Below are 27,631 nucleotides of genomic sequence, written 5' to 3'. Positions count from 1 at the left end.
AAATAGTTACTGGCTCTGATAAGAGCTAGATAAGGAACAGTTCAACCATAACAAGTAACTATAATACACCTGCTATGCTTCACTTAGAGAAAAACTCATGGGCAGGTCCAAAAGGGGTAATGATCTCGTACTGTATAAGTTTCTGGTAGAATAAGTTTCTGGTAGACTGCCCTGGTTACAGTCACGAATGCTCTTACTACTCTATCCACTTCCTTCCTCGAATGGGTATGTACTGTTTCTATTATCCGAAAATCAAAGAGGGACTCTGCTTCCAGCTCAGGACTGAGTCTCGTAGCCAACTCTGTTCTCAAATATCCCACTTTTGTCGTTCTTCACGGAAATCCCATCGCCGTCTTCCAACACCACAGCCCATACCCAATCGGGGACTGGTCATTGACCAAATCACCATCTGCGTAACCAGTGCTTGATCATATTCCCACTAGTATCCCACCAGTAATCGAAACTCTGCGAACCAAGAATATGCCGGCCCACCCCCCACACCGAAGTATAGCCCTTCTGCGCCAGCCACTGGTGGCCCACCTCCTGCGTATCGAATGTCGTGGATCTCAAAAGATCAGTGACGCCCATGGTCCGTCTGGTTCGCGCTCAAGAAAAATGGGTGGTGGTCGACCGGTTCTGCTCCCCGATCTATGCGGGCGAAGAGCGTCACCTTCTGCCTGTCGGTGTCCTCTTCTCGACGTACGGAAAGTCTGTCGGGACCAGGTTGAAAGTCTGGGTGTAGAAGTCGACTGAGGCAGGAAAATTGGTAGTGCAGAGACCGTGGTGGCCCAGCTGCTGAGTTTCAGTTTGTGTGTGGTGAAAGAGGCAAAATTGAGCGACGCGGGGAATGACTGACCTTGTGGACAGCAAGACATCATACAAGGGATCTTTGATTACACTGCATCATTTCCACGGACATTTTGTGATCCTAATCCACAGCCTTCGAGCTTTTCTTCTACTTCTGGCCTATATAGACCTAAAAAGATAAAGAAAAAGAAAAAAGCAGAAATAAAAAAAGAGTATTCTAGCAGACGGCAAGCGGGGCTGCAGACTCTGTGGATAATAGTAGCACTCTTAGAAAATCGAGGATAGGCATGCCATGGCTACTCGAAGAGGAGGACCTTCTGGTAGAATTGAGGGATACTCGAGGGCTACTTTGGTCTGAGGTCACAGTTTTTCCTCGGATCAGTATCCCGGAAGGAGTCAGGGTTCTATTCAAGTATATTGAGTACGAAACTCAAACGAAGGCAATCGTGACGATGTTTATGCCCCATGTGCCCGGGTTCGTTCCCATTTTATCCTAGACTGGAAAGGATGAGGATTCCGGAACTCGGTCCTCAAAAATGGGTACACTGATATCGGGGATATTCTTCATGCCTTAGGGTTATTTTTTTATCTATTGTTTTAGCCTTAAAACTGTATGGAAAGAGGTGCGTTATGAAGTGGTAGCGAGTGATGTTGCTGAGGTAGATTTTGAGCTTTTCCAAATGCGGACTGATGGTCTACGGCGGACAATAGTATAAAGGGAAAATAGGTCAGTAAGGTATAGATCAGTAGTAGTCTATTAATTTTAAGACTAATTCTTGCTTTTTTTAAAGGTCTAGCAAGGTCCTAAGGATTAAGTACTAAAAAACTCAAAATTATTAATATTAAGATTTTTATACAAAAAATATAAAAATAAGCTATTTTTAATTTATTATATTTCTATAGATTATTTATAAAAATTAGGTTTTCTTTATATACAGCTGTTTTAGCTGTAATAGAATAGCATAATGATATTATTTTAGCAGATAAATTAATTTATTTAATACCTATAATAATAATAAATAAAGTCTAGCCGGGGCTAGTTTCAATTTGTTATGGGATGAACTTAGATTGGTTCTAACCTAAGCCTGCCGTACAAACAAGAAGGAATAGTTAGAGAATAGAAAGGTTGCGGAGGTCCGGTGGGAAGATAAAGAGGCTGCAGTCACGTGCAGCAAGTGTTGCGGGTCTGTCTCGTAACACAATTAGATGTAATTATTATAATCAAATATTATTCTATTTTAAAAATATTATTATTTTTTAATAAGAATATTAATAGTATAATATAGTTTTATATATCTTTTTTAATCTATTAACTTTGTTAATATTCTTTATTCTGTATTAAAAAACTTATATTTTTTTATTATTTTTATTTCTGCTTATTTATTTTATATTTTTTTAATATCGCTAAGACGCTAACAGATTGCTGTGGTTTTATTAATGAATTAGAATATTTATATTATTAATTTTTTTATAAAATTTTTTTTGTTTTAAGATTATCTTTCATTTTAAATATTTAAAGATTTTAGTAAAAAACTATAAACAGAACTTAGCAAAAAAATTTAAATTAAGCTATATTTTAAATATAGTTTTATTTATTAAATATTAATGATACGCGGTACAAAAAGCTAATTATTTTTTAGAAGAAATACAGAAATCGATTATATCTTATACGGGGCCCTAAAAGTTATATACGCAGCAGGATAGCTTTTTCCCGGTCTCAAACAGAAGAGATACAGAATGACAGATGTTTTCTTAGTAATAAGAATCCCGATAGTATATACGCGTACCGTATCTATCAAGTCCTTCCATGGGACCAGGTTAATTGTAGTAAGCAAAACCCGTCTATACTTTGTAATGCTTTTTATAAAGCTCTTTCGCCTTTAGCAGAATTTGTTCTTAGGCTGCGTATCAAGGGCTGGTCCCACTATATCTGATACACTTGTCTGTATTCTAATTCGCTTTAGCTTAGTTAAATAGTTCTCTCGTCATGTTAAAGTACTGTGCGAGCAGAGCTACAATAGGCCAAGGTGTGAATTATCCCGGGCAAGCGAAATAGAGAAATACCCTTAAGCTCAGAGGTTCGAGAGGCGTTTTGAGGAGTGGGTCATTGGCTACAAGTCGCGTGTTGATTTTACTTTCCTAGAATGAACTAATCGTGAATTCTCAATATGACTTTGCTGACAAAGCAGGTGATTTCAAGGCCACAAACAGAGCAAACATGGCTATAAACAGAGAGGCATAACTAGCGGCAACTTGGGCATGGAAATTTACCCTCTAAAGCTCAGCTTTCGCACCGGTCTTGCATCCAGAAGAGTGAGCCCTCATCACCAGGCATAACATTCTTCGTTGCATGGTTCCCTTGTTATTTTACATTTAGTAATGAGTTTTATTTGAATGATCATGTACCGGCCATTGCCTCGACCAACAGTTCCATGTGGAAGACAACACAAACTAGACATGTTTAGGCACGCTATTCCCCTGGTCAAAGCTATGGAAGATGGCTACGGATGACTTCTATAAATTAGCCTATGAGGTCTTTAATCGTACAATTCTCTCCAGTCTCTGTTTGTCTGAAGCATACAGTTGTGTGCGTGCGGGACAGGTTATGGTTGCAGTTTTCTTTTGTTTGCGCAAGACTCTCTAATACCCACGTGACTATGTGCCTTTACTTAAATTCGTAACGTAATTGTCAGCCGAACGAGCCACACAAGCGAGCGAGCCAGCTGTATTTTCATACAAAAGAGCTGATCTTCGAATCTTGATATCTCGACCATGTTTCTATAAAATATTATAAGATACAAGACAGTATATGAAGACCTTTTAAAACAAATATTTCTCTAAAATTTACAAGTTTTGTTCAGTCATCTGTAGAGATATCTTTTGATAAAATACAGTTTTAGTTTATCTCTGTGAAACTTGTATTTCACTAGTATACAATACTTAAAATAAATTTTAACTTGTAAATAACGTATTTGGTAAGCGAGCCGGCCACGTAAGCGAGCCGGCCACTGGCCGGCTTGGCAAGCACCTCTGTATGCTGCCCATATCGGAATTTTGATTTACATACAAAAAATATAGTGTTTTTGAATCTTTATATAACTGTTTAAACGCCTGCAATTCCAATCAATCCTTCCTTGTTAGACACCTCGTACGTGTATGTCCAAGAACACCACATGAACTGCAGCGAGGCGGTGCCCGGCGGCGAGGTTGACCTTCTGCAGGCCCTGTATCACCGGCTGCCTCCTCTGCAGCCTGGGCGTTTGCAAAGGCTTCACGGGCTTCCTGGATTGTGAAGCCATTTAGACCATCCATTTGATACTGATTCCGCCTCTGCTTGGCGTTCTTCCTCTCAACGGCCATACGGAGTTGGCGGTTTTCATGTTCTAAAAGCACCGCACGGTTCAACGCAACTTCCACGCCTTTGACAATATACGATAAGGCATTTTGCATGGGTGAAGCCGGAGGATCAGGCTCTTGAAGCAATTGAGATATCGCCGACTCATGTTTTTTGAATTGCTTCAAGTTTCTAGGTGTTCTGGTGACAGTTGAAGCGGTGCCTTGGCTGCTTGGTCTGCTCTCCTCCCTGTAGAAGATAAAATTATCCAAGACCTTGCTTGGATTAAAAGGAACGATTCCTGACGCCCTAAAGGCACTTTGTATATTCGTTGATTTAAATGCTTGAACGTGGGCGTCTGGGTAAATGTTAAGAAAGTCAATCTTGTCAATATGGTGATATCCAGTTCGTATAAGGTCTTCAATCCGGCGGCTGTACGCTTGCTTTAACGGTGAGAATACAGCTACATCCAATGGTTGACAGAGGTGAGAAGAATTAGCCGGCATGCATATTGAAATAACGTCGTTTTCACGGCATATATCGTCGAATTGAGGCGTTAGATGAGAGTCATGTCCATCCAGAATCAAGAGGCTATATTGCCCAGTTCTCCGGTCCTTGATATAAGGAATAAAGTGTTCCTTAAGCCAGTGTTCACCGATTTCTCGATTAGTCCAACCATTTGGAGATATAGCAATACGCCATGAAGATGGTAGACTGCCTTCATACCATGCCTGTATATGAGTCTTTGCCTTCAATATCAAATATACTGGTAACGCCCATCCAGCGGCGTTGACACACTCAATTGAAGTTATCCATTCGCGGTTTCCAGGCTGTATAAAGAAAGGTCTTCCTTTGCAGAATGAACGTGTCACCACCTTGGCAGTAGCCACCAGGCCCATAGCGAAGCCAGTTTCATCAAAGTTGTAGATATCTGCATCTGCAATTCCGTACGTAGCCACGGCGGTTTGTACGCGTTGAAACCACGCCCGAATAACCTCAGGGTCTTCACACTTCGCACGTTTGTAGTTGATTTGACGAGTAAACCGAGTCTTTAAGGAATCATGCCGGGCGATAAAATTATATACCCATTTCTCTCCCACCAAGGAAGTTGTTTTTTGACCGCGTTTTTGTATCAAAATCGAAGCCATATCACGTATCTGGAGATGCCTTAGCGATGCACCGCGTTGATCCAGTAATATAATCCATTTAACAAGCGATTCCTCCTCCAAAGAAGTCAGTTTATAACCGTTGGCACGTGTCTCTTTGCAAAAGGTGACTCCCTTAAGACGTTCCTGGAAAGTTGAGCGTGGAACGTTGAAAACCGACGCAGCTTTGCAAATTAAAGCAATTTGACCCTTTTAAATAGCCTCAATTACAAGGCACAGTCTGCCTTCTTGTTCCACCGATTCTTTTAATGTTTTAGGCATTTTTGGTGGAGAAATTGATGTTTGAATACCCTCAGTTTCATGGACGTGGTGGTGGTTCAGGGGGTGGCCGGTTCGCTTACGTGGCCGGTTCGCTTACCAAATACGTTACGGCACATAGGTGGTTTGGGCTTCATTTGGAGTGCATGCGCAAGTTGAGTATTCTTCGCCTGACAGCTTTAGCGCCTAAACCGCTCGGACCTCTGACCTTCGACCTCCTACCGGGTCGCGCTCTGTGCCAGTCCGTCGTCGCCTACTAAAGTGTCCCATCACCCTTTGGCCTCCCTTTGGCCTCCCTTTGACTTCCCTTTGGCTTTCCTTTGACTCCCTTTTGACTTCCCTTTGACTTCCCTTTTCCCTTTGGCTTCCCTTTGGCTTCCCTTTGGCTTCCCTTTGGCTTCCCTTTGGCTTCCCTTTGACTTCCCTTTTCCCTTTGGCTTCCTTTAAATTCCTTTCTAAACTATCATTTTCTTACCGTCGACTTTACTTCAACTTTCATCCAACATTACTATCCGCCTCATCGCCATAGCTCCCGATTCCTGCCCACTTACACCTGCCAAACCAGAGCTCTATCACTATAAAAATCACGCTATATAACTTCTGTAAGAAGCTAGCTCAACAGCGAACTAGTCTTTACTATAATAAATAAAATTAATATACCGATTTTATCTCTCAGATATATTACTTTATTTATAATATATTTTCGATGAAAGAACTGAGAAGGGTTAGACACCGTCTTTAAACTATCCGGCAATTAAGTGACTATATTTAAATTCTAATAGCTATTACTTTCACTTTCTCCAATCTTGCATATTTTTGTAACTTTTATAAATACTTAAAAATAATCGACTCTTAGCTGAACAGGTATTTTATTATTTAAGATTAGAATAAAAGTACCCGTGCTAGACTACAAACTTTGGACAATAAGAGGAAGAAAGTAATTAATAATAAAAAGTAGAAATATAATTAAAGTAAAGCTAATATTATTTAGATAGATAAAAATTAGAGAAGAAAATTCCCCGGAGAAATATACTAATAAAGAATTGTATATAACTCCGATTTTTTAATTTTTATCTACTAATATTCTCAGCATTTCCGATAAAAATAAAAAGTACTGATATATTAAATTCTATTTATAGTCTACAGCAAGACAAGTCTGACTGTATAAAAATAAGATTCTAAGTTAATATATTCTCTTAGTCCCAATATTAACAGATATCAATCCGGGAGATAGCGAAAGCGCGAAAGATATTTAAGATTTTCTCTTATCTATAAAATATAAAAACTTAAATCTAAAAAATAGTATGATTTATATTTCATCCGAACACCAGCTATACAAAAAGCTGGAAGGTCTATTTTTAAGACTACTATTTTAGCAATTATTTACTAAACAGCATCCTATTTCTGATAATATATCTACTTCTATAACCGACTTTATTACATCTCTTACTAAAATCAATATTTAACAACTAGAGGCCATCAACTATACTAAAAATACAGCCACGCCCAAAGAAGTACTAATCGCTGAGATAGCCAGATATTTTCAGTTACCATTAATAAATCGCTCGGCGTTAAACTTTCTTAATATAAAAAATTTATGTTTTTTTATATTCCGGTATTTATATATTAATCAGATCTACTTCGAACAGTATATCTCCGCAAGCGGGGATTAATGTCCAAATCTCTAAAAAGTTATAATACAGTTTCTTCAGATCGAAAATTTCTTCTCTTATCCGGCCGTAACTCCGTATTACTAATTTATATTAATACTGCCGGACAGTTAACCTAAATTATCAGAATATCCGGCTGTAAAATCTAATATATATCTAATAATCTTACCTCGGCGGCCAACAGACTCGCAACAGATAAAAGTCAATTTCCAGAATATTATAAAAACAGATGGAGACGTATAATTATTAAATCTAATAATCTTTTATAAATTTCAGATTTTATTCAATCTTTTACTGTAAATTCGAACTAAATCGCAAAGAATTATACTACCAGAATGCCCACATACTATATTTACTCCCAAGAATTCATTTACCATTGGAAGTTACTTTTATATATATTCACATCTTAACACAACAATTTCTACTACCACTCTTTAAGCCCGTTATAGAAGCACTTTCTGCAATAAAAGCTTATTCTTACAGAATTACCTAAATATTATACTAATTCTTAAATAATATAAGAACTTATTCTCCAGTACAGACATAGCACGGTTGGTAGCAAGCAAAGTATATTAAAAGTACACCAATCAACTTAATACTTATATAAAATCAATATCCAGATATGATGCTGAGCATGCAACGGCGAGGCCCGGAGGTGAATCTTTTACTAAGAATAGCAAGAATGGCAGTAAAAAATAAGATAAAACTGCTACTAAGAATACTCCGACCAACAGGAAAGATACTACTAAAAGAGACGTATATATTATATGGCTTCGGATTTTCAATTTTATTCAGCGAGCAAGTACAGAGCTTCAGGTACATTTAATCCAGAGAGATACTTAATAATAAGATTAAAGTACCAGTTATCATTTTCATAGCAACGATACAGGCATTATTCATCAGAACGCTATTATATCTCATATTTCAAGTGACCGACACAGTAAGTCTAATCTACTACATCGTAGGGTTGCATAAGTAAGCCTTTTTATCCTACCCTTAAAATTTTAATAAGCTGCTATACCTTTGGCGACAAGCACTTACTAGACTCATAACCAGAGACTCTATAGTTTTTCTTATTATAAGATATACTCAGAATAATAGTACTGTTTATTTGTGATCCTCATTATACTTATACATCTTAATTTCTGACTGCAGCCGCGCTATACAATCCCCGGCTGAGGAATACTACAATAAAATATGATCCTACAGCAGCTTAATAAGTTTATACTACAAGTAGAACCAAGACGAAACCTAACTCTAATAAGATCATAATAAATCTGTGCTCAATCATCTCTGGACTATAGGACAAAGAATACAGGACAGCTTGTGGATATTGCAGATTGGAATCCTTAACAATTATATTCAGCAACAAGTTGTAGTGTTAAAACTTTTTCAGTCGCTAGTTGAACAGTTGTGCTTAGCCGGTTAGGTCAGTCATTCAACCCGTCCTTTCGACAATAGCTTGGTCGTAAACATCGAAAGTGTGAGCATTATTGGAGTATTGCGACTGGGGACAGACAATACAGCGATGCACTCTGAAAGTGAAAGGTTCGCAGAAGACTAAGAGATCTGAGAATGTTCCATGTTTGCGTATACTTCATCAATCAGATACCGTTCAATTCATCGCGAAGTTTGAGCTTACTTTGATAATAGTAATATTAGAGATTTGAGATCAGCAGCCATTCTTGTCGTGTATGGCTGATAGTGCGCGTCTGGCTGACGCTTCTCCCGGATTATGCATTGGTATAGGCTCACTGCAACGATAAGCTCCATGTTTCAAACAACCCGAAGCTGCTGCTCTTGAATGTTCAACAAAAAGGTATATTACAATGTCACTTGACGCGGTCACTGAGCACGTGACTTGAATGGTGGGGTGCGATGCCTGCTCCATCACATTCGGCAAATGACCTTGAATCTAGTGAGTCGAATCTAGTGAATCAAGTCCAGAATGCGAAAAAGAGTTGTGCAGCTATACACTATAACCTCCTAAATCAATTCACAATGGCTCCTAGCAAAGCCCATTCGACTTGCTCAATCTAGGTAGTGCATGACAAGCAGTGGACTCTTTTCGCTCATTGACGCACATCGGTCGCTGCCCGATATGTCACGTGCACAGCATCGTCAGCGTTCATTTCCTGCCTCCGCCGAACAGTTTCCCCTCACGAAGTCTTCTCGAGAAGCACCGGGATTCTTCTCAGTGCTCTCGCACCCCACACACCATCCAAATTCGAATCCAATATGGCTAATACAACATCTTCGAAACCGCATCTCTGGGAAGATGATTTGAGCGACGAAGCGGACAAGGAGCGCAGAGTACTAGCGGAGTGGGCGTCAACAATTCCGTTCAAGAGCAAGGCCGATGATTTTCAAGTGCACGAGTCGGAAGAATTCCAGAAACGAATCGTACCTCTTCTTCACAGGCTTCAGTTACCATATAAAGTGAGACTATCCTACCATGTTTAATAAGGAGTTATTGACATAATAAGGGTTATTCACTAGTCCATATTCCTGGCCCAGCACCTGCGCCGTTCTCGCATACGAAGGGGGATGCCTACATTATACCCTTGCAATTATTAAGTGAACAGTCAAACGTCTCGGGTATACCACTTCGGGAAGGCAAAAGTGTCTTTATGAGATGCAACCAAGGGGTTGTCATTAGCCCTGAGTTACGCTTGCTCTTCATATTACTGTGAGACAAGGAGATAGAATAGCCTCTCTAATAATTCAAGATCCATCAATGTGGCCCCAATTAGAAAGTCCATTTGGCTGATCAGTGTAGGTCATCTGTGTACCACAAATAAGATTAGATATCGGAAGCGGAGAAATAGTTAGTGATAAAAAGACAAACCTCCGAATATATGGCCTCATATCGGCCAAATATCATATTTAAACACGTAAGCATTGATTTTTTGGACTATTGCGAGTGAAGTATTACAGATTTTCGAAATCCTACTTCCTGCCTAGAGCTTGTGTGAGAAGACTAATTGACTCCCTTTATCAAATCACCTGAGCAGATCTTCGAATACTGGCTCTTTTCTAAGATTTTTCTCAAATCCTTTCTAGTAAAAAGGAGCACTCTATTATCTATTATTCATTTAATTTAGAATCCTGCTATCGTTCTTGTTTTACTCCATATAACGATGAAACGGTTAGCCAGCGGCCAAAAACGGCTACACTTGACGCCGCTTTCCGAGTTCAACTAACGCTTCGACGTCCTTGGCGTCACGTGCCATATTCGCACGCCACTATGCTTACCACCACGACCCTACACTGTTTGATTTTCCCCTATTACTTGTGCTCGTGGTTCCTGACGTTCAACCATCATACTGCCGCCCTAAGGGCTAGTTCATCGCTCAACCGTACCTTATTTTCTTACTAAAGGAGAGCCATTTTCGGCTCCCCTGGCGATCATCTTATTCGCTCTGATTCTATAAAGGCCTCGATAGTTATGGCGCTCTTACACCTCTCTTCCTTCGCCTTCGAGCGACACCCACACCATATACAAGTCTCTTACTGTTTAATTCAAAACAGCTGGAGAAGCCAGACTTCCATCATCCTCAACAATTTTCACATTTAAGCAACTCCTTCCTATATACCTTTCGTCTGCCATGCGGTGCTTACCTCAGCCGGTCGGATCCGATAATAACAGCGGCATAAGTAGCAACTTTCCGAATATCTTTTCAGACAGTACTTCTAATAATCTTTTTAAAAATACATCCGAGCCAGCCAGCAGTAGTAACAAATCTGATAATTCTGATAATAATTCGATCCTAGACGATAAGAAGAAAGAACAGGAGCTTACCGCATTACACTATTTTAAGAAGACTGAGTCTCTCAATATCTCGCAGCTCCGATAAAAATATTATAGTCCGAAGACCCAATCTAGCTTAAACAATACGCGGGATTACTGGAACCGGTAAGAAGTAGTCAGATCTGAAGTTGAATACTGGTGCTAACAGTCATATTTTACCAGATTCTACTACGAAAAAAAACACAATCCGATCGAATGTTTTGACTGGCTCTCTGATTCCGAGGAGACAATTCGATTCCTAAAGGCCTTTTTCTCCTAACAATACAGTCGGCGACGAAGCAAAACGGGCCGTCGCACTCCTAGAATAAAATATAAAACCTCGCTCGAGACCTTCTAAAAATAATAGTATCTAGTATACAAGGCGGAGGTGGGGCAGAATCTTAGCAAGAACACTACTGTTAAGATCCTGAATATAAGAATCTATATCTTGATAAAGCTGAGGCATTAGCTAATTGTTATAGGTATTAGCTATAGTTGCTAAAAAAAGAAACCTTCTTTCTGGACGGCGACTAAAAGCAACTATATATATCAAAGATGTGGCGGAGTTCGCCCGCGTACTTCTATCAACAACAGAAATAACATTCTAATATAAATAGCTTCGGATACAACTCCTCCTCTTCTACCAGCTGGCCGCTATCACCAGTAGCCGTCCAGAAACTCTTCTAAATCTACACTATCAGAACCTTATACTTACTCTCATTTATAATCCGGACGGAGAGCGTCCCCAATTATTTATTTACTTAACCCCAGAGTTTACCAAGACTTTCTTGGGTGAGAAGAAACAGTAAGTTTTGCAATCTTTATTCGAAGCGTTGAAGATGGTAGGCTATAACAGACCACAGCTAAGTATATTAAAAAAGAAACACTTTTTCTATTCCAGAAATCATCTTTAACCCGACATTAATCCTCAGCCCCCACGTGTTTCTTTTAAAGATGCTGTTTCGAATCAAGACTTTCAAAAACTTCTCCAGAAACGGGCTAGTGGTCGACTGCCCCGAGAATTTATATAATCTGAATATTTTAAATAGACTAAAAGAACAAGAACTGAAATTGAACGACGAAGTTCTCGATCGGTTTGTGTTCTGTCAGGCCCTACATAAATCGGATGGGATCCGAATCGCGTTAGAAAAGCAACTTACAGAAGGAGCATTTTAATATCGAATGAAGCGAGGAGGGGAAATTATAGGATTCGAACAGATTATAAAACCGTACTATCTCCGCTATAGAGCAGCAAAAGCATTTAATAATAGCCGTGAGTTCTTATACTTTACTCCGGGCTGAGTATGACTGCGTCCATACTAATATAGTTATCTATAGCAAACAGCGGATGTTACCAACAAGCTCCAAAACATAATATTACAGCATGCTAGCATCAATACTTTCGTCAAACACTATAGCATGGGCATTCACATTAACGCTCAGACAATTGTTCGGAGACTGCCGGCCCAGAAACAACTAATACAGTTTGCAGTATTTATAAGCCGATTAATTAACCCCCGTCGACCTTACAAATTAGAAGACACTAGCATTATCAGCAAGGTTCCAAATATATATAAAATTCAGAAGAAAGTTATTAAAAGAAAAGAAGTTCGAAAGAAGATGAAACAGGCTTTTAAAATAACAGAACGGGACTTCCAGCGAAAATTCGGCGATTACTTATAATAAAAGAAGTTAAAACAGGAACTCCAAGGCCCCGCTTGTCTGGCATTCGACGTTGTAGAGCGGCAGGAGAGAGAGTACATACATACGATCCAAAAACATACCCAGGCACAACGTATGGCTCGAAATAAGTAGCAACGACAACATAACCGCCTGGTGTATAAAAATCTAATATAATATAAGAACGAGCAGCCGGTGATTGACAGTAAGAAACAACTCACTAAAAAAGTAGTAGATAAAAAGTATATAGGTGCTCTGAAGCGGATAGGATATATAACTCCGCAGCATATCATCTTAATCAATATCATCTTAACCATACCAGGCTCTACTGTTGAGAAGGAGTATCAACATCAAATTGCTGTAATCAACACAGTTATCACTTTCTGTGATGTGGAAGAAGGTTTTCCTATAAGACGACCAAAAGCTACTCAGAAACGTTCCGCTACAAACAACTTACCTTCTGCCCCCTTTATAAAAAGATAAGAACGCCCTTCATCTAAGGACGGAAAGACCACACTTTTCCTTGCATTTGCGTCTGTCTGTATTAAAGCTCGATATAAGCGGCCGACAATTTGTTTCCTCTGCCTTAGAAATCCTCGTTTGCCAGATCATCAGCGAGTTAAAAGCTTTCGGACCCCTAGATCTCTTAGTCGTTACTTTGTTGATATTCACATCATACTATATCCGAAAGACATACGGGTCAAATGCAGTATCTGTAGAAAAGACTTAAAGAGTAAATCTGTATTAATAAACCATACTGAGGGAGTATATAAAACTGTATCACGTCGGCCGCTATCTGCCCTTGGCCCAATTTAGATTTCTAGATATACATCTTCAGCCTAACTGTTTCTACTTCTAGAATCCCGTTGCTTGTTTGTTCTAACACTGCGTATTAAAAACTGGTCCTACAACATCTAATACACTTACTTGTGCTTTAGTTCGCTTTATCTAAGTTGTATAGTTCTTTTATTATATTAAAGTACTGTGCAAGCAAAGCCTCAATAGGCTAAGATATAGAACAATCCCGAGCAAGCGAAATAGAGAGTTCCCTTAGCTCAAAGGTTCGAAATGTGTTATGAGGAGTGGGTCTTTAGCCGCCAATCACGTCGTGTGTCGATTTTATGCCAATAAGAACGACTATTTGCCAAATCTGAATCAGATGTTTCATCAGTGGATAGCCGCTCTGACATTCCTGTACTAATATGTAGAGGATATCCCAATGGGGCTCTTTCTATTCGTAGGCACGGTTCCTTGGCTAAACTGGAACGATTTGTGGTTGCAGCGGCCATCAACAAGTGGACACTGGAAAGCTGGTATTGTAGCGAATACCGTCACGGAACCAGTGCATAGAAGCCTACACTGTTCACTGGAATTAGCGGTACTCATCTTACTGAACGGGTGGAGAAAAGCCTCAGGCAAGGTAGTTCGATTTCTTACCAGCTAGCACAGTACAGTAGTATAATGACTGACACCCTGCATGGTCGGTATCTTCCAGTGAGACTAATCAAACGGGTTCTCTAATAATTCGTCGTGCATTTATTGGCCTAGTGTCATAGATAGGATACTACATTACTGGTTCCTCAGCCGCTAGGTGGGTCGCCACAGCGTAACAGCGTAGCATTCCTCGCTGGATCTAAGATAACAGGCGAATAAATAATTGTGCAGAACAGCTTAGTCATCCATGCGAGCCCGCTTGTTTTCACCATCTGCCGTACTCGTGTTGCTTTATTCTCTAGTATGCACTAGGTAGACTCCCTTACAGCTAAAGATTCACAACAATGATCGAAAGGCTTTCCGACTATGATGACACTTGCGAATCAAGGAACGACCTAACCCTGGGAGGAAATTCACAAAATGCTCCAACAACTGGTAACTCTTTTCGTACACCTACCGAGCCTGATTCTGTTTCGCTCGTTGCCCAAATCTAGTTCGTAGGCACGTCACTATGCCGAAAACATCGACCAGAAACAAGAAAGCCAATTCTATGTTAATTGGTTGAAACAAGAGCGGTAAAGTTAGCTGAACTTAGAAGCAAGGCACGTCACTGTGCCAAGAGAATAAGACAAAAATTGCCATGCAGATAGACGTTGATTGATCAAACCAAATCGGATGAGATATCCGAGCCGGTCCCAAGCCTTGGTGGGAACACAATTCTTAAAATGCCGCCAGCGATCTTCCCACACCATAGCATAAATTAAATCATTCGATTAATATGTGAGGACTTCTAAACAGATATTATCGCACACTCTCAAGCTCTTTCAAAATGCGGCCTATCGCACCAGCTCCTTCGTCTACAATTCCTACATCTTCCTTCGGGCCCAAGGTCTCAGCAGCCCGGGTTCGCAAGGCGTCGGCAGCATGCGGCGAGTGCAAGCAACACAAGATAAAGATAATAATTCTTCAGACTCTATTCGATCCCAAAACATACTAAAGATGGCAGTGCATATTTAGGGACAAGGCCGCTGCCTGCGAACATTGCACTAAGCGTCAACTCTCCTGTACGCTCGACTTGGATGGAGATATGCGGCGGAAAACAGCCTATAAAAAGAGAATTAAAGAATTGACAGAGAAACAGGATATTTTACTCCAGCTATTTCAAACGCTTCAGAACAGTTCAGACGCTAATAGCACGCCGTTGTTGGAATTGATCCGAAGCAAATTAAGTCTCAGCGACATACAGCTTTATCTGGATACTAAACACCAACAACAGGGGTCTAAATCTACCGAAACTGTCGATTCTTCTCAGATATCGACAGAGACCAATAGAAATACACTTTCGCACCGAGTCCTTAGCATACAGCAGCTTTTGGATATGTCAACACGTTGCATTCCTGCAGACTCTTAAATCTCAGCAGTCTGAAGTAACGATAGGATTTCTTACCTGATGTAATCATAACGATCGTGGACTATCGATGCTATGATTAGATTCACCGCGAGCTGCTCCTGCTGGATTATCCTTTGGGCCAGCAACTTAGTTCTTCTTGCCCTTTCAAAATATACTGCGCCGATGGAAGTGCATAATGTATTCTCTCTGATGTGAAAACAAATAGTATTCTTCCAATCACTGCCTTATCAGATAGATCATTCTGTACAATCTATAGGAACTCTTTGATTTCTGGCTAATTCATCTTTTTTATCTGAAACTGGATTGTGGCTTTTCTAGTGACTTGCTCTGTAAAACATAGCCCAAGATTTTGGGTCTAAACATATATTATGGATATTTGTGCTATTCTTGTAATCCGCTGTAACTAATTCTATGCTGAAAGCTAAGATGAGGAAAGTACGTGTTACTACCCTGGCACATGGGGTTGGCTGGCGCTACTTGGAAAATTATTTACCTAAGTGTGACGACTTGATACGGGCTCGGGATACGGTATTCTCATCTGTTCTAACGGATTAATTATCGATTCGGATTAGCGATTTAACTTAGTTCTCAGTATAGCTTGATTTGGAACCTTTAATTTTCTGCATCATAAAGCGATTTAAGAGTTTAGCGTGTTTGTTCTCTTGCCTGTTCGTTGAGGTGGGAGCAGCGGTGGTCGCGGCCGCACTCGGTGGTGCGCTTAACGAGATGCATCTGTTCAACACCTCGCAGTTGACGATTTTCGACTTGTCATCCTTCATCGATGAGTACTCCGCTGTATCTCCTATCTCCGGTGAGCACGGAGTCCGGGATATCCGAGGAGTTCGAAACCAAAAGCGAAACACTCATTACGAAGATTCACTATGATTATTGCTTTAGCCTGTGATAACTTCGGTGATTCTTGTTCCTATAGTACTATATTCGGTCCTTCACCTACAATTACTGGCGCTATGACGTCCAGCGAGGCACGGTTTGCCGGGACTTGACAGCGTCATTGGACATTGAAAAAGGGAAATCAAGGCTTTCAGGACCAGATCAATCAAGCCCTCTTGACAAATGTGCATCTCTACATCAATGGCCTCTGTGTAGTGCACTGCGCTTCGCATCAACATCGATTTCCTGACTGTCTTATTGCCGACTGACTATTCTCTTTCAATGCTGTAGACGTGTTGCCGCTGGCACGTGGTATTCTACTAGGAGACCAAGAGACACAAGTCACAAATCTGGGCTGGCTACCTTCAGGGCCCATGGGGATATATTCGTGAATTATCTTCTATTTATGTCACCATTATCCCCGACTGACCCCTAGGCCACTGCTCCAACATGATGATGTTTGCTTATTTCGCAGTACGGTTCAGTCCACATAATCAAAAGTGCCGGTCCGGCCATTGAAATAGACGCCGCGCTGGCGCCGCCCGGTGAAGGTCCGGCTCACGTGGTCGGTGAAGGCGTTGTAGGCATCGACAAAGACACTGCCGATGCCCGTGTTGCCGTCGTTGGCGTAGCTGCCACGGTCCGGGGATTCATCCCTCCGCTTGCTGCGTCGCCAGCTCTCCCGGCATTGGTTCGCCGTGTACAGGAGCAGATCCGAGACCTGTTGCTTTTGGTACTCCTCGTCGTTGTTGCGCTGCGTCTCGGACGAGCCGTCTTGTTCTCGCACGATGTAGGCCGCCTTGAGGATGGGGTCCATGTGGACGAGTGTCTGACCCTCAGTCAGTTATGACTAGGGCAGCGAGGACGGTGTTTGGGGTTATGCTGGGGCCAACGGCGTACCTCAATGTTCCTCACTGGTTCTTTTAAAAAGCTCCGGATCAAGCCGTCCGGGGATGGGGGAGATCTGCGTCCGAGTTCGGTGAAGAAGACGAGGAGGGATTCGTAGAGCTGGATTATTCGGACAGGGTAAGGAACTTGTTAGAGGACCCCCAGGGAAGAATACGCGGACTTTTCCATACCCTGAGCATCTGCTCCCCAAACTCCTTGACCTCGTCGATATCAGTTCGGTGCAGCTGCGGGCTTCGATCTTCACCCTCATCGTCGGAGTCGGGGTAGGCTAGCAATTGCGACACGCTCATGACGACTCGCTCGATTTTGTCATTGCCGACATACTCGTCGGAGGAAAACTCCTGACCGAAGGAGAATGCCTCGTTGATCTTTCGCATCAGGGACTCGGAGTCGGCGATCCAGCTGGAGGGGGAGGATTAGATTGGTTACACCACCATATTGGAAAAGGGGGGGGAGGCGTACGGTCCAGAGGTCTTGACCCAATTGTTGAGGTGTCGGAGACTCTCATTGAGGTCTTTAATGTCGTTTGTTGCTTTCCTTGCTACAGACATGATGGAGGAGAGGTGGGTAAGAGGGTGGGTGATATGAAGCGCTACAGCTCATGGGATGGTGATGGGATTCGACGTGGTTTAAATACTTAGTAGTGGAGTGCCGTCGAGAGAGCCTGATATCCTACGCTTACCAGTGCAGGTGGCCGCCGCCCCCTGAAGAGTGGTCATTTCCCTACATATGGTGATCTGTGTGCTGGGTGCTTGCTCAGCTCCCCCACTTGTTCCCATTCCACTGGTTCAGTGCGGAAATCGGATCTCCGCCCAGTGGCTCGATCCGATTGAAGTCTGCAGCAGTGCAGCTAAGCGACTCCACCTTCCGTACTCCACCCCGTCATGCTGCGTAGCTGAGTGGCTGACCCCACTGCTCATCGAGGAGACGATCGGCAGTCGCATGGTGGCTGACTGAAACTGCCAGGCTTCCAGCTGGTTCTGATCTAGTCTCTCTTATAAGGAGATGAACATTGATAGTGTACGACAGTGGCTGTTCGCGCTAGCGAAGCACTAGCTCAATAGTCCAAGCCACTAATGGGCTTTAGGGTTGCTGATACGAAGAACGCCAGTGCTTGTTAACAGTGTACACCAAAAAGCAAATCATGTGACTTTTCAATTTGTCCGCTGCTTGACTAACGTAATCGGTAAGCGAGCGGGACGCGCAAGCGAGTGGAACGCCCAACTCGTGATTCTGCTTTATATACAAATTTGAAGTCAAATATTAACCTTTTTACACCGTTCAAATTGCCTCTTTTTAGTATTTTACTCTTACTGGACACTATGTCTGTATATGACCAACTTTATTACATAAAAAACAGCGAGGTGGCGCGCGCCGGCGAGGCTGTTTCTCGCCGGCCGCAGAATTAGACTGTTAGATTTCTAAAGTTTCATCTTCCTCACGAGCCCGGCGAAAAAGCTGTATAGCTTTATGAACTGTAGCTCCTTCGAGGTCTGCTAATTGGCGATTACTTTGTTTCCTCTTCTTAGTCTGGTATTCGTCTGCAGTCTGTAAATCATGATTTTTCTGTTTAAATAAGGCTGCTCTGTTTAACGCGATTTCGCAGCCTTTAATAATATATAATAATGCAGTTCTTATTGACTCCGGAGGACTTCGTGTACGTTCACGCAGTAATCTTTCAATTGTAGTTTCATGCTTCTTCAATTGCCTTGTATTTTTAGATGTTTTTAGTATAGAAGAAGTGGTAGTTTGACTTTCAGTAGGAGTAATCTCTCGCAGGCTATACATCAGCTTTCCAAGCATCTCGTCCGGCTGGAAAGACACCAAGCCGGAAGCTGAAAAGACGTTCTGTATAGACGATTTCTTAAAGGCAAGTTCTCGGGCTTTGGGAAATGTATCCAAGAAATCAACTTTATTAATATAATAGATTTCTTGGCGAATTAGCCGTTTAATCAAACCACCGTATGCTTTTTTTAACGGCGCGAAGCAGGCAACATCCAAAGGCTGGCAAAGATGTGAGGAATGTGGAGGCATACAGATAAAAACAATACTATTCTGGCTGCAGATTTCATTAAAACGAGGCGTTAAATAAGAGTTATGTCCGTCGAGAATCAGGAGGCTATATTTCCCGACTCGCCGTTTTTTAATTAAAGAAATAAAGTAGTATTCAAGCCAATGCAATCCGATCTCGTTACTCGTCCAACCGTTTGGCGAGGTGTTGATTCTCCAAAAGTGAGGCACATTGCCTTTATACCAGGCCTCCATATACATCTTCCCTTTGACGATGATATACGGAGGCAGGGCCCAGCCCGAGGCGTTAATATATTTAATTAATGTTACCCACTCGCGATTTCCAGGCTGTATAAGAAACGGCTTGCCTATACAATCAGATCTCGTTACCACCTTAGCAGTAGCCACCAAGCCCATAGCGAATCCAGTTTTATTAAAATTATAGATATCTTCATCTGCAATTCCGTTCTCTGATATAGCATTTTAAACACAGTCGAATTATTTTTTAATAAGCTTCGGATCTTTGCAGAGGGCCCTTTTATAATCATATCGGCGAGAGAAATATATCTTTAAAGAGTTATAGTATTTAATAAAGTTGTATATCTATTTTTGCTCTACTAAAGCCTCATCCGATGCCTCCGGCGAGGCTCCTCGTTTCCGGATTAATATAGACGCCATTTTACGAACATGGGAAGGCCTGGGGGGAAGCCCTTGCTTATTTAAAAAAAAATCCACTGTTCCAACGTCTCCTCCTCTGCAAGAGTCAATTTACACGAAACGATACGTATATTGCTTTGTAATTTGACTCCTTTAACGCGGTTCCAGAGGGTGGTTTGCGGAATGTTGAAAACGCGCGCTGCTTCTTGCAATGACGGAATTTGATTATTCTTTAAAGCCTCAATGGCTAAGAGGATCCTGCCTTCTTGTTCCTTACGTTTTTTTGACGATATAGCCATTTTGGTGGTTGATTTCGTTGATCAAAAGCCTCATGTTTTGGTGGAATGCGGAAGTCACGAGTTGGGCGTTCCACTCGCTTGCGCGTTCCGCTCGCTTACCGATTACGTTAGTGCTTATTAGACCAAATCTAGCGCCTTTTAGCTGAATTACTAATCAGCCCATCATCCCACACCACCAATCTATTATCTCCGCAAATTGAGATCCTCAAAAGTAGACCAAGTCTAGTTGGAGTTAAGTTGCTGAATATAGATCTAATAGATAGTGAATTTGTTGCAGAATCCCTAATATTGTCGTCCTAGTCTTTCCAATTACTGTTCTCTAGTCAAGAAGCCAGGAACCATAAATCTTGATTACGAAAATAAACTATGAACGGAAGATCAAAGTTTCTATAAATTCTTTACATCTCCAGAGAGTGAGAGCTAGTTGGATCCATAGTTTACTGGTCAGTCAATAAGAATAGTACAGTAATAAGTTCTTGTAATTTTTTATCTGCAAAATAATAATTTGGGATATATACTTTCAAACATCAAACGTAAAGGAAGTGTTGTGTTTTGATCTTTACTGAATTACCATGTCCAGTGGCGATATATTTAGGTGACCTTGGAAATACTGTTAACGTTCTGAGGCGTCATGAACAGGACCCAATTTTGGGGTGGCACAGCTGAGGATCGACCGGTGCTGCAATAAGGAAATAGTTTCCGCCCGGGAGCGTGAGTTCAGGTAAGTAGCTTAGGTTCGAGTGGTGACATCGAAAACATGAAACCGACATAGAAGCGAGTGTCGCAAGAATAAAGGGTGGCAACTTGGCTATATTATCTTCCATTTTCCTTCAAGCAATTATTATAAAACATCCTTTTTCCGCTACTGGAAGTTTCAGAGTGTGCTTGTCGTGATATACAGCTATTCATAAATTAAACTCGTTATGGGCAAGAAAAGCAGTCCACTTACTCATGAGGAGGTAATATCAAATCATTTTCTCCCATCTTTCTCGCGGAAAGTGCTCACTGTTTGTCTCTCTGCCAGCCGCTTTCCGACAGAGAACAGAGAATCTTGACCAAGTACAAAAGCGGGACATTGGGAGATTTGCGTCGATATAAGTCTAGAATAAGTTTGAGGCCGGCTCGGAAAGAGCATAAGCTAACAAATATATAGAAACGAACATACTTTGACTCCGGAGATCTTGCTCTCTCCGAAGCTAACAGAGTAACTGATGAAGGAATTCTACGAACTGGCACCGCTCATCCTTCACAACAAACTATTTCTCGTCCACATGCCCCGGTACCCGAAGGAAGTAATGTGGATAATCGTGCGAATGAGGAAGTGCTTCGCAGAGTAACTCCAGGCCGTGAGATAAATGAAAGCCACTTGAACCAGGAGTCTATTACAAATGACCATCCCGGACAGAAGTAGTCTATCTGGATGGCTGGTATATGCCGCGTCGGGGTCGGAAAATCCAGCATTGAGCTGATCAGATCTGAATTTCTTGTTTCAAACATTATTTTTACCTTAAACCTTTTAGTTTTTCTAACATCAGTCTCTTTGATTAATGGCCAATTGTCCCACTATGGTAGGGTTGCTCCCTTTGATGCATTTCCATGTCTGTCTGAGATGCTCCAATTTTAGAGAAATAACAAGCACACTGATGCTTCCCAAGGAATAATGGCGGCCTCTAGAGCTGGTCACATAGAGTTGGATCAAGGCAGAATTGCCTATAACAGCTTTCTGAACAAGAAAATAGCTTTCACGCGTCGTTGTGAGTGGCAGGTAATTCGATACTAATATCCTGCCGTTGTAGGTTGCCGCGAAATTCCAGAGTTCACGGCAGAACTTCCAGTGGCGACTTGATGAGTAATCATTCAACACGCTATGAGTGACTAGACATCGTCTTCCCCTCAATTACATCATCTTTTGAAGGGCTATGGAGTTGAACTCATACACCTCAAAATCACCAGAAGAGTCTACCGCACTATCTTAGCGATGCCATATCGTGAATACTCCATGAATCCCGTTGCTTGTTTGTCCTTACACTGCGTATTAAGGGCTAGTCCCACAACATCTAATACACTTTCTTGTACTTTGGCTCGCTTTATCTTAGTAACATAGTTGTCTTGTCATGTTAAAGTATCCAAAGCTTCAATAGGCTATAGTGTGAATCAATCCGGGCAAGCGAAATAGAGATAGAACATGCTGGATAATGGCTTATCTGGCAGAAGTTATATTTTCGATACTTGACCAGACCAATTATAGCGCTATGCCAGCTGCTGGAAGCTGCCCCATCCCCCTCTAAAAGCTCTCTCTAGAATTGCGTGGCACTGACTCTTACTCCTAAACAATTAATGCGGTCCCTTTGTTTTGCTTGGCACATTGTTTTGCTTAGTTCATGTCTACTTGAGTCTGACAGACTGCAAATATAGGCCTCGACGAAGCGATTCTCGTCAGAAAAGTAATGATAAATCTGGCGTGGTTGTCATGAGCCAGGCGCAACGCAACGTTCAGGCGACAATTTAGGTGACCCGCTGAAATGTTCTGTTTGTGTCTATCAACACCGCGTTTTTCCTGAGTTTAGGTAAGACTGTGTCTTCAGGCTCGAGCTATTGTCAGCTGGGGTCGTGGGTCCTCAAAATACAACAGACAATTCAAGGCCAATACCGTTACTAGACCAACGTGGCGGCCGGTTGACGCTTCAGGGGAATATCTAGAGTAGGAGCAGTGGACTTCCAAAGTAAATCCCCTAATACAGCATTTTACGCCTTACTGAATGCGTGTCCCGGTTTCTCTAGGTTGCAGTGCCATCCACCGGCAGTGCCGGGTTTCGCGCGGAACGATCTCGCTGTGGGAGACTGCATTCCTCGCATCTTTCAAAGGCGCTGCCCAAAGAGCTTTGTTCGTAGCACGAACCTGGCCGCGTGGAGAATTTTGTGTCATCGGATCAACTTTTATCCGCTTTATCATCCCGCTGGGGTCTACCCCTTCCAGGGGTTAGTTTTGATGTGTTGTCGTTCTTCATTCAGCCCTCGCTTTTCAATGATGACACCCTTCTCAACAATCACTCATTACAGCCATGTCGTACCCAGTCGACTACAAGGCCCTGTTTCTCAGAACCGAGGAGGAAAGGAGGCAGGAGAAGATACTGAGAGAGCAGGCAGACTACCGACGGACCGGAGAAACTAAGGTATAACGCCGCTCGCCTTGCCGGCTCTGCGATCGTAGGTAGGCCTTTGTGCCAATAAGAACAAACCTTTGCTCAAAGCCTCAGCGAGTGTCCCATTCGTGGCAGCCCCTCTCGGGGTTCCTCATCCACTTCTTCTCAACAGAGCGCAAGCCCCACCAACCTCCGCAATACCTGACGCCCTATTTCTCATAACTTCAAATATGGCCTTAGGTCCGTATCTTGCCTACAATGGTGTGGACTACGAGTGTTTGATCTGCGAAAGGGCTTTTATTTCCGCTGATGCGCTTTACGCCCATGCGGGCAGACTTCACTGCATTGAGTAGTTGTGAAAGGTTCTGCCGAGTATTTATTTCAAGTTTATTAGATCTGCGTATCTACGAAAGTCTAACAAATACCATGTCTGTTCGTCTTGTCCTCGGTCGAAAGACCTCGAGTCTAATGAAGAACCTCTGCAACCTTTCTGTGGCCCAGCTTGACACAGGTACCAAGAAAGACTACGAGACCGAGATCCTGTGAGGTCGAATCTAGCTAAGCCAAGAAGACTGAAATCCACAAAAAAAAATACACATCCTCATAATAGAGGAAGCATATAGGGAAAGTCGGCGAGAATGTGTAGATCTAGCAGTCGGGTCTCGGTAGCTGAATACTCCCTGGCTATTCATTTCCGTTTTAATACTGAACTTCCTACTGAGGCTGTGTGTAAGTATTTTGTTATCCTACAGTGGTGTCGAGGTCGGACTTATAGCGACCTGGGCGTTCATCCTTGCAATCTGACTCTTTATTACGCTTCTTTCGGCAGGTATTAGCTTCTGCTTGTAACTTTCTGTAAGATATCTAGATTCTAGTACTATATAGAAGTAGATGTCTTTAGATTAGAAAGATTACTCTCGAAATTAGGTGCTACCCTCAGAGAAATACATCATCCGATTTCCCGTCCCGTCGAATTCGAAGGGGTGGATTGATAACAATTATTATTTTTTAATCTTATAATACTTATTAATAGGATGATTTCTATTTAAGCACATTCCTACTTTACCCATGTCGAATTTAGTTGACTATAAGGCTTTGCTGTTGGAAGCCGAAGAGAAAATAAGGAAAGCTGACGAAGAAAGGAAGAAAGCTGAGGAGGAAACGAGACAGGAGAAACTACTGAGAGAGCAGGCAGAAATATAAAATTGTCAGACTATTTTTAAAAAGTTTATTCAGTACTGTTATAATCTTTTTTTAAAGTTTTTGAAAGCCGGAAATTCCGTTCAGTCTACTACTGATAAGATTCCGGCCCCTACCGGCAAGTACTGCCCTCTATAATTAAAATCTTAGACGGAGTGTGCTGTTAAATAATAAAAAATCTACAATCTAGTCTGCTATTATTTAAAGCTATTAAATAAAAATGCACCACGTCTGTTTGCACCGATTATTGAGCTGGAGGGGCTGAGATACTATTTCGCATATCGGTTTTTAAGCAGTAAAAAAGATTTTGAAAGCTATAAATATTTTACTGTTGAAGATTATATTTATAATATCATCTCAGTACTATACAAAATACTAAGTACTCGCAATGAATTCGGCTTAGAAAATAAGATGTGGTTCGACAACTATATTAATACTTTTAACAAAATTCCGCTAAATAAAATAAATTTAGAGGAATGTCCTGCGCGTTCCGACCAATTCTATATCTACCGTATTAATAGAGATATTAGGATTTTATTAACTGCTGTGGAGTATAAACCGCTGTATAAACTGTCTAATAAAAATCTTAAAACGGGACTCCGACTGATAGACTTTTATTATAAGATTGTTGAATCAGAAACAGTCCCTACCGACGAACCGGAGAAATTAAAATATAACACCGCTTGTTTTACCGGCTCAGCGATTGTTTAGAAATATTATATAATAATTCAGAAAGGTCTTAAATATTTATATTTAACTATTAGATTTAGGATTATACTTCTATATATATCCGATAACTGCTCGACTCTTTACTACTATTTATATAAGCCGAATCTTAATATTAAGAATAATACTGAAGATTCTCGGACAGCTATTGAAAAAATATTTTATCTCTGTTTAATAAGCTTTCGTTTAATCTGTTAAAATTAAATCTAATAGAATACTGCGCGGGCGCAGCTACTAATCTAAAAAATCAGCTTCAGCTATATATAATTACAGATTCCACCGGGCGAGTTGCGGCAGAAGTTTTTAGAAGCTGATTATACTAATTTAAAGTATACTAATTCGGAATTAATATTATTTAAATACCAGCTATTATTCTTTTTTAAATCGCCTGCTTTTTTTAGTTGCTGTTTATCTACTCGTTCTACTCGCTGTGCCCCTGCCGGTGTCAGTTGTTGAAAGAATTCTTCGGAGTCTAACGATGATTTAATACTTATTATATAATAAAAATGCAGTTTTAGTCAGATTGTGTTCTCGCCGTCTGTATTACCGCGCCCCACACCGACCATTCTAAAAAATCCTTTTTAATGTTATACCGGTTAATCTTACTTATATATTTATAAGTTCTGTACGCAAAAATGTCTGCTGGATTTACAGTATAGCGATGTCTTAGATTTATATTATCCGAATATAAAACTTTATCAAGCTGTTTTAAAGACCGACCGTTATCCAATCCGAGCCGCTGAATTAGTCTTTTTAATTAAGCAACAGTTGGACGAGAATCTAAACGAATACTATACTCTATTCGGTTAATATAAATTATACAGTACATCATTTAAACTTATATATGCTGCATACGGCTATACAGTAGTAGAAAAGGACACAACTTCACGGCTATAGTATGAGGTATTGCAGAAAGCAGAGGTCTATTATATTTTATAGAGTATTTAAGACTCTGCAGTACTTGTGTTTTTAGATAAATTTAGCTAAGATTTACTTTCTCTACGGCGCAGATAAGATTCGTTATATACTATTAATAAGTTGGGGGGGTAAGAGTCTCCGTCATAAGAAAATCAATATTAATATACAGCGATATATTTTACAGTCGGAAAGAAGTATTCTATTATTAGATATCGTACATAATGATCTTCGCCCGGAGAATATTTTATAGAACAAAGAACTATAATAAATATTAATTATCGATTTCTACCGGTGTTATTTAAATCAACAACGGCTATTTTTAAAGCCGACTCCAAGTAGAAAGCGACGCTTGAAGAGAATATATAAAAGCAGAGATAAGCTAAGAACTAAATATATATATATTATTTAGCAGTATATATTAGTTAAGATCTTCTAAAATCTTCATTATAATAAAGCTCTGACGATGCGAAAGATTTAATAGTATAAGACTTACTTACCCACTGTGATTCTAATCTAAGAGCGCGACGATTGAGCAATCTCAACACCACTACTATAAAAGTATTTTAGAATACAGTAATAGGACGGATAAGCAGCAGCTAGCAACCCAAAGCCATACATAATGTATTTCTGAAGAATAATCCAGATTCAGGCTGTGATTTGGAAAACTTTCATTTCTCGCAGTGTCTGTGTGGTGCTGACTCGAGCGGAGATCGGGTTATTCGTCGACGAACGTGTGGCACTTGCGAGAGAAAGCAGAAGTCTGTAAGACTGGTTGAAGCTTATGTAATATTACCTATGGCACCTGAAAACTCATGACCTGGGTTGTGTTGGGAAAAGTGTCTTGCGGCGGATTGAATAATAAGCAATTTTTTATATAAGATCCCAAAGCATATGCAAAGAATTTCAGGTCGTGCGTTCCAAGGAGGACTTTCTATTGGTACTGTCATAGGCATGGATTTACAGTACATGTTTACCCTCGGAAAACATTTAATGGGAGCGTCTTTTTAGAAAATCTCTCCAGTAAAGTTCGTCTTGTGAGGGACATAGCCACGTGAGGACCGACCGATGAGTAAGACCTAGCTAAGAGATAGACAGGCATGTGCACCGTCTCATCTGCACCTGGGCTTTCTAGAAAGTTGGTACAGTAGTGAGTACCGTCACGAAACCAGTGAGTGCATCGAAACCCAGGCCGTCCATCAATTTTTGCAGCCCATAATCCTAATAGAGAGAAATGGAGGAGCCAAAGGAGAGCAGTTCGAGTTTTGCCAACTAGCACAGTACAGTATCATAATGAGGTCGAGACATTAGCATGGTCGGTATGTTCCAGC

The 27,631-nt window shown here is 41.1% G+C and overlaps 6 protein-coding genes across 6 annotated transcripts; 2 read left to right on the top strand and 4 right to left on the bottom strand.

Annotated features, from left to right (window-relative positions):
- Window positions 1-276: 276 nt before the first annotated feature.
- ASPACDRAFT_45077 (uncharacterized protein) lies at window positions 277-588 on the bottom strand (the record flags this gene model as incomplete). Its single annotated transcript, XM_020201541.1, has 2 exons — window positions 277-386; window positions 441-588. The coding sequence occupies 2 exons, from the start codon at window positions 586-588 to the stop codon at window positions 277-279; spliced, it is 258 nt and encodes an 85-aa protein (XP_020054909.1).
- Window positions 589-8,478: 7,890 nt separating this feature from the next.
- On the bottom strand, window positions 8,479-9,039 carry ASPACDRAFT_122433 (uncharacterized protein). Its single transcript, XM_020196537.1, has 2 exons — window positions 8,878-9,039; window positions 8,479-8,830 (listed from the first exon to the last, which is right to left on the bottom strand). The coding sequence occupies exons 1-2, from the start codon at window positions 9,006-9,008 to the stop codon at window positions 8,674-8,676; spliced, it is 288 nt and encodes a 95-aa protein (XP_020054908.1). The 5' UTR covers window positions 9,009-9,039; the 3' UTR covers window positions 8,479-8,673.
- A 126-nt stretch (window positions 9,040-9,165) lies between these two features.
- On the top strand, window positions 9,166-10,098 carry ASPACDRAFT_122432 (uncharacterized protein). The gene has a single exon (XM_020196536.1). The coding sequence runs from the start codon at window positions 9,474-9,476 to the stop codon at window positions 9,696-9,698; it is 225 nt and encodes a 74-aa protein (XP_020054907.1). The 5' UTR covers window positions 9,166-9,473; the 3' UTR covers window positions 9,699-10,098.
- Window positions 10,099-10,803: 705 nt separating this feature from the next.
- On the top strand, window positions 10,804-13,521 carry ASPACDRAFT_1881913 (uncharacterized protein; the record flags this gene model as incomplete). Its single annotated transcript, XM_020198268.1, has 9 exons — window positions 10,804-10,864; window positions 11,643-11,830; window positions 11,907-12,123; window positions 12,214-12,298; window positions 12,371-12,633; window positions 12,718-12,836; window positions 12,912-13,141; window positions 13,190-13,303; window positions 13,397-13,521. Exons 1-9 carry the CDS (start codon window positions 10,844-10,846, stop codon window positions 13,519-13,521), a joined length of 1,362 nt encoding a protein of 453 aa, XP_020054906.1. The 5' UTR covers window positions 10,804-10,843.
- Window positions 13,522-16,584: 3,063 nt separating this feature from the next.
- On the bottom strand, window positions 16,585-18,038 carry ASPACDRAFT_122425 (uncharacterized protein). Its single transcript, XM_020196535.1, has 4 exons — window positions 17,813-18,038; window positions 17,521-17,752; window positions 17,342-17,449; window positions 16,585-17,270 (listed from the first exon to the last, which is right to left on the bottom strand). The coding sequence occupies exons 1-4, from the start codon at window positions 17,899-17,901 to the stop codon at window positions 16,923-16,925; spliced, it is 777 nt and encodes a 258-aa protein (XP_020054905.1). The 5' UTR covers window positions 17,902-18,038; the 3' UTR covers window positions 16,585-16,922.
- A 725-nt stretch (window positions 18,039-18,763) lies between these two features.
- ASPACDRAFT_122421 (uncharacterized protein) lies at window positions 18,764-20,316 on the bottom strand (the record flags this gene model as incomplete). Its single annotated transcript, XM_020196534.1, has 2 exons — window positions 18,764-19,830; window positions 20,295-20,316. 2 exons carry the CDS (start codon window positions 20,314-20,316, stop codon window positions 18,764-18,766), a joined length of 1,089 nt encoding a protein of 362 aa, XP_020054904.1.
- Window positions 20,317-27,631: the final 7,315 nt, after the last annotated feature.

The sequence above is a fragment of the Aspergillus aculeatus genome (genome assembly GCF_001890905.1).
Source record: "Aspergillus aculeatus ATCC 16872 unplaced genomic scaffold ASPACscaffold_11, whole genome shotgun sequence".
Taxonomy (NCBI): Eukaryota; Fungi; Ascomycota; class Eurotiomycetes; order Eurotiales; family Aspergillaceae; genus Aspergillus; species Aspergillus aculeatus.
Note: the sequence above shows the minus strand (reverse complement) of the source record. Positions and strands in the feature narration are given on the sequence as shown.

Bases quoted from the DNA above. Each gene is read 5' to 3' on its own strand.
- ASPACDRAFT_122433 (XM_020196537.1), bottom strand. From the start codon at position 9,008: ATGGAGCTTATCGTTGCAGTGAGCCTATACCAATGCATAATCCGGGAG. The intron at 8,831-8,877 runs GTAAGCTCAAAC...TGATTGATGAAG, and splicing joins CTAATATTACTATTATCAAA to TATACGCAAACATGGAACAT.
- ASPACDRAFT_122432 (XM_020196536.1), top strand. From the start codon at position 9,474: ATGGCTAATACAACATCTTCGAAACCGCATCTCTGGGAAGATGATTTG.
- ASPACDRAFT_122425 (XM_020196535.1), bottom strand. From the start codon at position 17,901: ATGTCTGTAGCAAGGAAAGCAACAAACGACATTAAAGACCTCAATGAG. The intron at 17,450-17,520 runs GTATGGAAAAGT...CGAATAATCCAG, and splicing joins TTGGGGAGCAGATGCTCAGG to CTCTACGAATCCCTCCTCGT. The intron at 17,271-17,341 runs GTACGCCGTTGG...ACTGAGGGTCAG, and splicing joins AACCAGTGAGGAACATTGAG to ACACTCGTCCACATGGACCC.